The sequence below is a fragment of the Rhinopithecus bieti genome, unplaced genomic scaffold (genome assembly GCF_001698545.2).
Source record: "Rhinopithecus bieti isolate Rb0 unplaced genomic scaffold, ASM169854v2 scaffold_26546, whole genome shotgun sequence".
NCBI lineage: Eukaryota > Metazoa > Chordata > Mammalia > Primates > Cercopithecidae > Rhinopithecus > Rhinopithecus bieti.
The window spans coordinates 1,251,278-1,263,925 of record NW_016812367.1 but is presented as its reverse complement, the minus strand read 5'-3'; the positions used below and the strand labels follow the sequence as shown (position 1 = coordinate 1,263,925).

The 12,648-nt window shown below is 56.0% G+C and overlaps 1 protein-coding gene across 1 annotated transcript in view; it reads right to left on the bottom strand.

Moving 5' to 3' along the window:
• Positions 1–2,211: 2,211 nt before the first annotated feature.
• Positions 2,212–12,648, bottom strand: part of LMAN2 (lectin, mannose binding 2) — a 24,236-nt gene continuing 13,799 nt past the window's right edge. The window contains exons 3-8 of the mRNA XM_017896063.1: positions 9,266–9,383; positions 8,474–8,553; positions 8,132–8,293; positions 7,906–8,020; positions 5,236–5,355; positions 2,212–2,906 (exon numbers count right to left, since the gene is read on the bottom strand). Of these exons, the coding sequence (XP_017751552.1) occupies positions 2,746–2,906; positions 5,236–5,355; positions 7,906–8,020; positions 8,132–8,293; positions 8,474–8,553; positions 9,266–9,383 (756 nt within the window). The 3' untranslated portion in view covers positions 2,212–2,745. The remainder of the gene's footprint in view (positions 2,907–5,235; positions 5,356–7,905; positions 8,021–8,131; positions 8,294–8,473; positions 8,554–9,265; positions 9,384–12,648) is intronic.

The window sequence follows — 12,648 nt, the reverse complement described above, 5'->3', positions numbered from 1 at the left end:
GTATTTCTTGGGAATGATGGTAAGAGGGGGAAAAAAAACCAACATCTCAAATTAACAACCCAATTTAAAATCTTAAGGAACTAGGGCTGGGAGCAGGTGGCTCACGCCTGTAATCCCAGCACTTGGGAGGCCCAGGCAGCGGAGTCACAAAGGTCAGGAGATCGAGACGCGATCCTGGCTAACACGGTGAACACCCATCTCTAGCTAAAAATACAAACAATTAGCCTGGTGTCGGTGGCGGGCGCCTGTAGCTCCCAGTTACTTGGGAGGCTGAGGCAGGAGAATGGTGTGAACCCGGGAGGCGGAGCTCTGCAAGTGAGCCGAGATCCGCCGCCCTGTACTCCGCCTGGGGACAGAGCGAAGACTCGGGGGTAGGGGGTTGGGGGGGGGGGGCGCGTCTCAAAAAAAAAAAACACAACTTAAGGAACTAGAAAAAGACTAAAACACAAAGATAGCAGAAAAAAGGAAATAATCAGGCGCCGGGTGCGGTGGCTCAAGCCTGTAACCCAGCACTTTGGGAGGCCGAGACGGGCGGATCACGAGGTCACAGGAAATCGAAACCATCCTGGCTAACCCGTGAAACCCCGTCTCTAGTAAAATACCACAAAAAATTAGCTGGGCCGAGGTGGCGGGGCGCCTGTAGTCCAGCTTACTCGAAGGCTGAAGGCAGGAGAAATGCGGCGTTAAACCCGGGAGGCGGAGCTTGCAGTGAGCTGAGATCTGGCCACTGCCTCCGCCTGGGCAACAGAGCGAGACTCCGTCTCAAAAAAAAAAAGAAAAAAAAACACTGTCGGGGCTTTTGAAACTGCCCTTGTCCCGGCTCCATCTGACCTACTCAGCCAGAACTGGAGAACAAGGCAGGCTCTTTTCAGTTCTCCAGGGAACTTCGCTATGCAGCCAAGGTTGAGAAACATCTAGTATAGGACACTAATTTGCATAATAATTCAGGAACTCGGTGAAGACAAAGTTAGAGCCAAAAGTTAAAGGTCAAGTCTGGTGAGTGTGGTGCTGATGGTGTGATTGTAGCAGCCGTGGAGAGCTCCAAGCTCTCGGCCTTGGCCCTAGACACCTGGCCTAAAAGCCCTCCAGCACCTGAGGGGTGAGCCTTGCGGATGACATGAGTTCACGTGCCTCAATTGCTCCGAAGCAGGGCCTACCATAAACACACGATCTGCCACCTTTTCAAGGAAAGGAACTGTTTTGGGAAAAGTGTTAATTAAATACTTCAATAAGGAGGATCATGATTACTCTTCAGCTTCATGAACAGGCTCCCAAACCTGCGAAGGAAGCACAAACTCAAACCTCTCAGTCACTGTGTGGAATCTCTCATCTAACCTGCTGAAGGAGGAAACACAGAGGACACGAGAGGCGGGTGACAGTGGACCGGTGAAGAGCTCTGGAGAATGAGGGACAGAAGTAAAATCCTGACTCTCACTTGTGTCCCTTTATATTTTTTGCAATGAGAATCTATTTGATAGTGTTAATTACTAAAAGCCTGGCTACTGCAGGGAGGGCGGGCTAGCTTTTGCTTTTAAGGTGGTAGATTCAAATGCAACTGAACAGTGAGTGGGAAGGAAACGAGGAAGACAAGATCATCGGCTCAGCAAGGTCCCCAAGGAGGGCTAGAGTTGGGATCAGAGCCAGATGGGTGGCTTAGGATGGGACAAGACGTGCTGCTCCACAGTGCGAGAGCTGGCTGGCAGCAGCAGGCCACAGCTAGGGGCGATGACTATGGAAGCTGCCAGGGACGGTGCCATGCTTTCAGCTGCTGCCTTTCCTCCACTCCCCGTTACCATCTTTGTCCCCCGAGGTGTCCCAGACGGACTGCCACAACCACCCCACCCTCCTCCTGCCCCTACCAGCCCCTTGCACATCATCCCAGAGCCCCCCGGAGTTCCCCGTCAATGTACCCGCCTGCCCAGCCAAGCCTCCACATGGTGACCCTTGCCACCCATCCTTTCACCCAGAGGCCCAGAGCATGTGGGCGACAGCACAGGGCCCCATCCCCAAAGCATCACTTGCCAGGTGACACTGGGCAAGTTGTCCTTGACCTCTGAGAGCTGTGTGTCCCCAGCTGGGAAAGAGGGCAACCCATCCATCCTCCTGGGACTCTGCAGGCCAGCGCGGATGAACTGAAAGCTCTACAGCACTGGTGGGCTGGAAGTCATTAGAAAAGAAAGCAAAGCAAGCCCCCCAGGACAGTCACACAGCTGAGGTTGGGTATTTCACTTTATTTAGCAAACGGTCACACTCGGCCCCCCCACACCACCCCTGCAGCCTTGCTTGAGCATCTGTCTCAGGAAGCAGCTCAGGGTGAACAGGAAGGCCTGGGTTTCCCAGTTCAGGCCTCATCTGCCGCCACACGTGCCACACACCACAAAACAAAATCACTTCCCCACGTCCTCAGGAGCCCACCCCAGTGTGGTCCAGGGGACCCTCCAGTGTTCAACAGCTGCCTGCAGGGGCTGCAGCCCAGCTCTAGGCACAGACCCCTGCACTGAGACGCCAGCCCCAGGAGAGCCTCCGTCTCCAGCTGCAGGGGTGCCAGACCCTGAGCCTCAGCTCTGCCACCTGTCCCTGCTGGGCAAGAAGCAAAATGTAAGAAAATACTTTAATCATTTATTTGAAACGGTTAAGAAATAAGGTCATCTTGTTCTTCTATAATCCCAGTAAAAAAAAAAGTTCACATTGACTCCTGGGCCCAGGCGCGGGCCCCGCTGGCGCAGGTCCCGCTGGTGGTGCCACTCAGTAGAAGCGCTTGTTCCGCTCCTGCCGCTTCTGGAACACCACGGCCCCCACCACGGCGCAGACGACAATGCCCAGGAGAGCGCACAGCAGCAGCAGGAACACCCGCCACCCTGTCAGGGGCCCGCTGCGGAAGTTCCCCGTGGGGTCGTCCACGTTGTCTGGGGGAGAAGAAACGGGAGCTGAAACAGCAGCGCGGGCCGGGGAACAGGGGGCTGCAGGACGGCAGTGGGGATGGAACAGGACAGCAGGCCACGGTGCACAGGCCAGTTGCACTCACTCCCCTCACTGGGGAGGGGCAGAGGTCAGGTGAAGCCCATCCCAGCCAGCTCTGCAGTCCCCAGGGCAGGGCGGGGCAGAGAGAGGACCAAGCCCACAGGGACCCGGGACCCCAGCGGCTCAGGCCTGGGCTGCCTTCTGCTGCAGGAAGCTGGTTAAAACCAGAGTCCTGGGCTCCCCCAAGTCCAACTCTGGATAAGGGGAGGCCCAGGAGGCTGCTTTTCCAAGCCCCGCCCCCACACTGTGGTCTGAGGGCCCTGGTCACAGGCTCCCCCAGCCCACAGCTGGATACTCTCGGCAGCCCCCATGGAGGGTCTCCCAGGACCCGAGTCCCACACTCCACCCCAGCCCACAGCCTCTCTCCTCCACACAGGGTCCTCACAGGTCCTGCCCATCCTGGGATGGGCCCTCTGGTGCGCTCCCTTGTACAGGCTGAGAGAAGACATTGACTCTCCCAAGCTCTCCAGGCTGTGCGTGGAGGAGCTGGGGTCCGGCTGGGCCCTGTTTCTGCCACTCTGCCTCCCTCCCTGACTGCGGCCCCTGGACTCCACACTGTGCAGTCTCCTCAGGCATCCCCACACCCAGGCCTCGGGCCCAGGCCCTGCCTTTCAGCAGTGCACATGCCGCCCTCTTGCCAGCCACAAGCCAACCTCCATCCTCCCCTTCCTGCACAAGCTGCCACCAGCAGGCCTGCTGACCACTCTCACCCCAGCCTCTGCTCTACACACCAACAGTAGCAGTCACTGACTGAACCGGAGGTCCCTAGGGATGGCGCTTCCCCAGAAAGCCACTCAGCCTCAGGGCTCCCACAGCTCCCTCTGTCTCCTTGTCTGCCTCAGCCCCTAGAATGAGCCCCAGGGGCAGGGCCTGCCTGATCTCCGTGTCTCCAGCACCCAGCCCATAGCTAGGCACAGAGGGCAGCTTTGATCACATCCGAAGGAACAAATGGATTCAATCTAAAAACGAGTTCATCCTGCCTTGCCAGCTGCCCGGGATGCTGGGTGGGCAAGGCAGGTGCCACCTCTGAAAGCACTCAGCGGCTGGCAGCCCTCTGACCAAAGGCTGCAGCAAGGTTTGTGTGGCCCCCGAAACATTTCAAAATAACCTGAATCTTTAAAAAGTGAATTGTTGGCTGCACACGGTGGCTCACATCTGTAATTCCAGCACTTTGGGAGGTCAAGATGGGAGGATCACAAGGTCAAAGGATCGAGACCATCCTAGCTAACACAGTGAAACCCCATCTCTACTAAAAATACAAAAAAATTAGCCAGGTGTGGTGGCAGGCACCTGTAGTCCCAGCTCCTCAGAAAGCTGAGGCAGGAGAATGGCATGAACCCGGGAGGTGGAGCTTGCAGTGAGCCAAGACTGCACCACTGCACTCCAGCCTGGGCAACAGAGCGAGACTCTGTCCCCTCCAAAAAAGAAAAAAAAAAGTGAATTGTCACATAAAACACTAGATCCTGGCTTCTCCTGAAAAGCAGAAAGATGCAGCCAAACTGGCCCATGCGGCATGGGGACCCAGGGCTGGGCTAGGACAGAGCCCGTGCGCGCACACTTGCGTCACTGGCTGGACCCCCAGGCACGCATCTGTGGTTCTTAGGGTGGACTTCTCCACACACAGGTGCCTCATTCCTCCAACCACAATGTTCACTCTGTGAGGAAAGGGGTAGCTAATTAGTGCCATGGGAAGAACCCAAGCTTCGGGTTTTGTAGAAACCCCATTTCCAATCCTGCCTTCTCCCTCCTTCTAGCTAAGGATTCCACCCCTTGGCCAGCAGCACGACCTCCTTCCAGGCGGCTCACAGAAGGCACAGGGGGGCCAACATACCCAGCCCCCTGGCTCTGCTGGCCACCGCCCCAGGGCCTAGGGAGGGAGGATGCCGGCTCACCACTCACACGTTTGCTGATCAGCCACTGCTTGCTGCCACAGCACTTACGTGGCTAGGATGTCCTCAGGGACTGACTCTCTGCAGACTTCTCTTCCACCTCATTCATTTACTCAAAAACTTGCCAGAGCTGACACAATCCAAGCCCAACCCTCTAGGAGCTCGGACAGGGCCAGCCAGTGCCGCTTGCCAGGACAGGGTTGATTCAAGAGCCCAGACCACAATCACCACAACCACGACTGGACCACAAGATCGCCAGGCTGGCTTCACCCCATTCCGGGTCAGGCCACCCAGGTCCAGGCGGGGCGGGGCTGTGCACACGCACCTTTGGGCGACTTGAGGAAGTTGACGCTGGGCTCGATCTTGGTCCAGTCGATGCTCTCCTCGTCGGGCGTGTGCTCCACCATCAGCTGGAACAGCTTCATGGAGATGATGTCATGATTGTCTGTAGGACAAGAATAAACCTGTGACAGCCTGGAGGCCAGCCTCAGGACATGTGGCCCAAGTCCCTCCCCTAAGGGAAGCTGCTGCCACAACCAGTAAACCTGCCAGGCCCCCGGGGAGAGGGCTGCCCTGCCCATCTAGAGCCTGTTTTCTTCCCAGCTCCCTCCAGTCCCCAGCAATAAAAAACTGAGAGGCGGCAGAGTGAAGAGAAAACAGTAAGGGCTTTATAAGCAGAATCATCTGGGTCTAAATCCTGGGGTCTGATGCCCTCTTTGAGGCTCAGTTTCCTCACATGTAAAGAAGTGATGATCTCCATCTGTGTGGTTGCCATGGCAAGTACATGAGAACGTCTACACTACACAGAAGATGGCTTGCCTGCAGAGTACGTGGTCAAAAACAGACCCAGGAAGGACCAGCAGTCACTGTGTGACTGGCTGAGAAGCCTGAGCCTCCCAAGGGCAGGAGCCACCAGACATTGTCACAGAGACTCACATACAGGTTGCAGGGGAACAACTCGGCAACCAGCTAAGGGCCTCAGCCTAACAGAGGCCAGCAGCTGTGCCTGAGGAGACTGGGGAAAGGTGCTGTCCAATGGCATGGGCAGGAAAGAGCTTGGGCTTGACACTGATGGATCACTCCATTGTGGAGATAAGGAGGCTGAGGCTCAAAGTCAACACGTGGGTCCTGGTCAGCCTGGGACTGGAATCTGAGGAAAGGCCTTGTTTAAGGGAGCAGGAATCTATGAAGCCAAGGGAGGACCTACTGAGCAAGAGCTCGGCCAGGCGCGCAGTGTGACAGCTGAACATGCAAAGCCCTTGGAGACAGCGAATGGTCCTGCAGGACAAGGACCGGCCCTGGAGTCAGGCCCCAGTTCCCGTCTGGGCTCTGCTGCTTCCTGCTCGTATCTCAGGAAAAATTCCTTCAGGTCTCAAACTCCCAATGGTTGAGTAAAAAGGGAGCGAGACAGCTATCTGCTTAAAAATATATCAGGTGACATCACCCGTAAGGTGCCTGGCACTGATGACCCCTGACCAGAGGTCAGACATGGCTCCCCTCATGGCGCCTCTTCCACTCTGTGCTGGGCTCTCCCAACAGCTGTGAGAGCTGCCACAGGCCACAGCCCTGGTGCTGCTCTGCTCCTATCGAGAACCCTCTGAAGACAAGTGCTGAAACAGTCTGACGAAGTTCCAGGCAACCGTGGGAGGAGGAGAACCAGCCAGGCACGAGCTGGAAATTATGAAAGACAGGAGGGGTGCTTACTAGACCTTTCTCTCCTCTGCTGGACATATGACTGAAAAACCCCCAAACAATGGATGTTCTGGGGTCTGAGTGGACCCAAGCACTTCTCTGCTGAGAGACTCCTGGGCAGTGGGCAGACTACAGGCCCTGGAATGGATCATCCTGAGGATAAACCACCCATGTCAGGTCCCCTGTGTCAGCTGCCAGTTCTGGGCAGGAGCTGGCCCTGGGCCTGGCACCTGCTCAGGGACCCAAAGAGAGACCGAGAACCACAGCCAAGGGCCACCATGGCCTGGTGACCAGTGAGGCCTGAGCAGGTTAGAGGCACCCCAGTGCTCACCGAGACCTGCCCTGGGCCAAACAAGAGCCATTTATAGAGCTTGCAATTGAGCAGGAGAGCCAGAGACAATAACATTAATTACTCGGTAGATTCAAAGATGGTAAATACTATGAAGAAAAATAAAGCCAGCAAAGGTGATGGGGACTGGGTTGGGGACTACAGGAGGGGGAGCGACGTTCCACAAGGGAATCAGGGAAGGCCGTGCTGAGGAGGCGACATCTGAGCAAGGCCCTCGGACACAAGGGTGAAACAGCTGGGGCAGGAGGGCACAGGCGCATCCAGGGAGCAGCTGGAGGCCACAGTAGGCGGGGGAGCAGTGAGTGAGGAGCCAGAGGTGGCAGGGCTGGCACAGAGGCCCTGGCCCTGGTGCCCCCTGCAGAGCTCTGACCAGAGCAGCAGGAGGCCTCACACCAGCTTAAGGCAATTACTTAGCTGCTATGCTCAGGGGAGACTGTTGGGGGCTGGTGAAGGAGGGAATCACTTGGGAGGCTCCGGTGGCCTGAAGCTCCAGGTAGTCAGGGAGGGGTGGGAAGCGGTGGGACATGCTGTGAAAATAAAGCCACAGGGACTGTTGATGGACTAGAGGTGCCATGTGAGAGAAAAAAGGGTCCGGAAAGACAGCAAGCAAACAGAGGGGCAGAGGTGCCACTGACATCCCGATGGGCAAGACATGGCCTCAGCTGTGGGCACAAGGGCTGAGCAGGTCTGGAGCGGTCTGAGCTGGAGATAAATCTGGGAATCTACATCACCCAAATCTAATTGACCCATTGCCTCCTGTTGATGGGGAAGGTTGCCAAGGGACTGTTCAAGGACTGAGGCCTGGACAGGCCATTTACAGATGAAAGGAAGAGGAGGAACCACAGTCAGGTGAGTCCAGAAACCACACGAAGGCAGGCGATCAACTGCATGGAAAGCTCCCAGTCCCTCAGGGTGAGTCGGGCTGAGAAGCAATGCCTGGCCCGGCCCACTCACCAGACAGGTCGCCGGTGCCGGCGGAGGCCCCGAAGTAGTAGCCGGTGGGCAGGCGCACTCCCGTGATGTCAATGCAGTTCTTCCACTCGTTCTTGTCCTCCAGGTCTGTCATCACCTGCGGGGTCAGCACGCTAAGCACCTCGCAGGACAGCAGCCTGCCCCCCTGAGCCTCTGTGGGATCGGCACAGGCCCATCAGCTGCCACCCCCACCGCCCAGCCGGCTCACCGTCAGACGGCCCCGGGAGTAGCGCACAGCCAGAAAGGTGTCGTGATCGCGGTTGCGGAAGTCAGCCGTGCAGCCCGCCAGCTCGGTCCAGCGCCCATCCTTGCTGTGGTCGTAGGACAGGGAGCCATTGTTCACCATCACCGAGATGTACGGGAACACGCGCTGGGACCAAGACACCGGTTACTCCACAAGCAGCCCAGCCTGTGGGGCGAGCAGGGGCACCCGCCACCCCAATCCCTGGAGGCTCCTCTCGTGCCGGGACCACGGAAGTCCCAGGGCCCCCTCCTGTAGCCAACTGCCCAGTCCTTCCTCTCCTGCTCAGCAGGAGACAGCGGGGCCTACCTCCGTGGTCTCATCATTGGGGTAGGTGTCTAGGAAGATGGCTAAGCCGTGGAAGTTATCTTTGCTTCCAAATACAGGCCCTAGAATTACAAGGAGATGCTCTCACAATGGGAGAAACGGGAGCTGTCCCATGGGTACCTGAAAGGCAAGCAATGCCAACGTGGGTGGGGGCAAGAGAGCCCAACTCAATGGCCATTCACCGAGAGAGAAGGGATGGTGAAAGGAGAAAGCTGAGGCTTTCTCCCCAGAAGTAGGGAGTCTAGGCATGTGACACAGAGGACTCAAGTCTGAAGGTTGAACTGTGAGGGGACTGAGGTAGATGTCAGGTGTCAAGGGGGTGCCTGGCTTACAAAAAACAGTGAGCCACAGGAGACAGCCATACTCAGGAGGCTCTATCCTCCACACCAGGGGCAGCAAACACTGTGGAGGGCCACTGAGGAAACACCTCAGGGTCTGTGGGCCACACGCAGTCACAGCCACACAGTCTTCATGTTTTGGCTTTTTTACAACAGTGACTGTTTCGAATGGTAACACCAGGCCAACGAGGGTGAAGGGCTGAGCTGCAGGACCCAGCTGCTCTCTCCCTCAGCAGCCTTCCTTCCAGAGCCAGGCTCCTTCCGGAGGTGCAGGACTTTATCCACGGGAGCAGCACTTTCCTAACGGGAGAGGAGACGCTGGGCCCCACGAGCCACAGGCAGCCCCACGCCACCTCCCTGGGGGGCCAGCAGCCATGCCCATGCCCACCCCCGGCCTGGGGCCCCACAGGGCCCACCCGAGCAAGCACTGGCCCACCTGGCACGAGGCGGTCCCGGGTGTACCACAAGGCGATGCCGTCTCCATGGAGGTTCTTCTTCCCTGTGCCGTGGACTTTGAAGTGGACGTGCATTTCCCAGTCCTTGAGGAAGCAGGGCTGGAGGGAGAGCAGAACCGGCTGCTCAGAGCTCCCCAGGGCCCTCCAGCAAGCTGGAGGCAACCCCGGCACGGCCCCTGCCCCACAGACCTCTCTTCCCTCCCCAGCGAAGACTGGGCACTCCTTGGCACAGGGCCACAAGTGCCACTGACCACAGACCCCTAAATGTTCTCAGTGTGAAGGGAAGAGACTGCTGGGCACCAGGTGAGGTGGGGGAGGCCACAGTGTCCCGAGGCTGCCTGAGGCCCAGACCCCGCCAGCAGGCCCCAGGCTGCTCCTGAGCAGGTGGCCGCCACACCGTTCACCCTCGTTACCAGCCAAACCCACCAGCCATTTCCTCTCCATCCCCGCTGCTCTTGCCCTGGAACCTTGTACAGAGGTTACTACTCCTATCTGAGCGACATATTTTACAGGAAAACAAATTCAGAGGTGCAACAACTTGTCCACAGCAGCTCAGTGGACTGTCTGATTCACGCCCAGGGCTTTCTGACTCCGAGAGCTCTGCTCTGCCTTCGGTACTTCCCGAGGCCTGCAGGCCTTTCACATAAATTGAACCAGCCCCTTTCTGGTCACCCACACCCGCTGCCTACCCTGCTAACCAGCCTTCCCAAGAGAGGAAAATCAGGCCAGGTCAGTGCTGCTGGGCCTCCAGCCCAGGTCGGGCTGACTCCAAAACCCAGCCCTCCACCAGTTCACCTCCCCAGCCCAGCCTAAGTGTGGTACGAGCGCTGGGGATGAGAGCTGGTCAGGGTCGTGCTCTGGGGCTCAAGGGCAGCACCGTGTGAGCTGGGGCAGGGATGGGCGCTGCCTATGGCAAGGGAGAAAGCCTGGCCTTCCCCATCAGGAAGTCGCTTGTGAAAACTAAGGTGTCAACACACACGGTGACAAGTATCCACTTTTTTTTTTTTTTTTTTTTTTGAGACAGAGTCTCGCTCTGTCGCCGGGGCTGGAGTGCAGTGGCGGGATCTCGGCTCACTGCAAGCTCCACCTCCCGGGTTCATGCCATTCTCCTGCCTCAGCCTCCCAAGTAGCTGGGACTACAGGCGCCCACCACCTCGCCCGGCTAGTTTTTTGTATTTTTTAGTAGAGACGGGTTTTCACAGGGTTAGCCAGGATGGTCTCGATCTCCTAACCTCGTGATCCGCCCGTCTCAGCCTCCCAAAGTGCTGGGATTACAGGCTTGAGCCACCGTGCCTGGCCACAAGTATCCACTTTCAGGAAATCTGCAGATGGGTATGTAAGCAAGTGATTAAACACCCATCAGAAAGCCAAACCCAAACAAGATGCTGACCTGTCAGATGGGCAACTGTGAAAAAGACCATTAACGTCCAATGCAGATGAGGATGAAGAGAAATGAACACAGGAGTAAAGGAACATGAAGCAGTATTAATGATGGGTAATTCTGGGAGGGGGATTATGGCAACTGTTTACCATGTTTGAATAACGTACAATAAACACATTACTTCTGGGATCACAAAAAAATAAAAAATAAAAACACACTGTATCCCAACGTGAGCAATATGGTTCATTCATTCACTGATGCCAGACTCACTGCTCCCACTCTGGGCACCGGGAACCCCAGATAACAAAACCTAGGCCGAGTCCCCGAGAGCACAAAAGAATGGAAGACATAGACTTGTGGGTAAGAGATGGAGGAAACAGTGAGAGAGACTAAGACTCATATAATTGGGATTCCCAAGTAAGATGTAAGAGATTAGGGCAAAGGAATATTTGAAGATGTCTAAGCACTTACTAAAGCTGATTCAAAGACATGCCACAAACTTTAAAAGTCCTACAAACCAAAGGAGATGACTAAAAAGAAAACCATAGTTAGGCACAAAAAAAGAAAGGAGGGATAGAGGAAACAAACAATAAAGACAGTTTTTTAACAAGAAAGTATTTTTTTCTAATTTTTTTCCCCGTGGCACAGCCCTAGGCAATCCTGAGAACTTGTGCCACAAAAGCATTTTTTCTTTCTTTTCAATTTCAACTTTTATTTTAGATACGGGGCTTCAAGCGCAGGCTACATGGGTATACTGCACCCAGGCAGAGAGAACATTACCCAATAGGTAGTTTTTCAAACCACGTCCTCCCCCATCTAGTTAGTCTGGAGTGTCTATTGTTCCCCCTAAAAAACAGATCATCTTGGCCAGGTGCAGTGACTCACACCTATAATCCCAGCACTTTGGGAAGCCAAAGCAGGTGGATCACTTGAGGTTGAGACCAGCCTGGCCAACATGGTGAAACCCCGTCTCTACTAAAAATACAAAAATTAGCCAGGCGTGGTGGTGCGTGCCTGTAATCCCAGCTACTTGGGAGGCTGAGGTGGGAGAACTGCTTGAACTCGGGAGGTGGAGGTTGCAGTGAGCCGAGACTGCACCACTGCACTCCAGCCTGGGCGACAGAGCGAGACTCTGTCTCAAACGCGGCTCACTGCAAGCTCCTCCTCCTGGGTTCACACCATTCTCCCGCCTCAGCCTCCCGAGCAGCCGGGACTACAGGTGCCCACCACGACACCTGGCTAATTTTTTTGTATTTTTAGTAGAGACAGGGTTTCACCGTGTTAGCCAGGATGGTCTCGATCTCCTGACCTTGTGATCTGCCCGCCTCAGCCTCCTAAAGTGCTGGGATTACAGGCTCATGAGCCACCGCGCCTGGCCTTTTTTTTTTGAGATGGAGTTTCGCTCTTGTTGCCTAGGCTGCAGTGCAATGGAGTGATCTCGGCTCACCACAACCTCTGCCTCCCAGGTTCAAGTGATTCTCCTGCCTCAGCCTCCCGAGAAGGTGGGATTACAGGCGTGCGCCACCACGCCCAGCTGATTTTGTATATTTAGTAGAGACAGGATTTCTCCATGTTGGTCAGGCTGGTCTTGAACTCCCGACCTGAGGTGATCCGCCCGTCTCAGCCTCTGAAAGTGCTGGGATTACAGGCGTGAGCCACCGCACCCCACCATAAAAAATAATAACAGGCCGGGCGCGGTGGCTCAAGCCTGTAATCCCAGCACTTTGGGAGGCCGAGGCGAGCGGATCACAAGGTCAGGAGATCGAGACCATCCTGGCTAATATGGTGAAACCCCATCTCTACTAAAAATTACAACAAAAATTAGCTGGGCGTGGTGTCGGGCGCCCGCAGTCCCAGCTACTTGGGAGGCTGAGGCAGGAGAATGGCGTGAACCCAAGAGGTAGAGCTTGTAGTGAGCCAAGATCGCACCACTGCACTCTAGCCCGGGCGACAAAGCAAGACTCCGTCTCAAAAAAAAAAAAA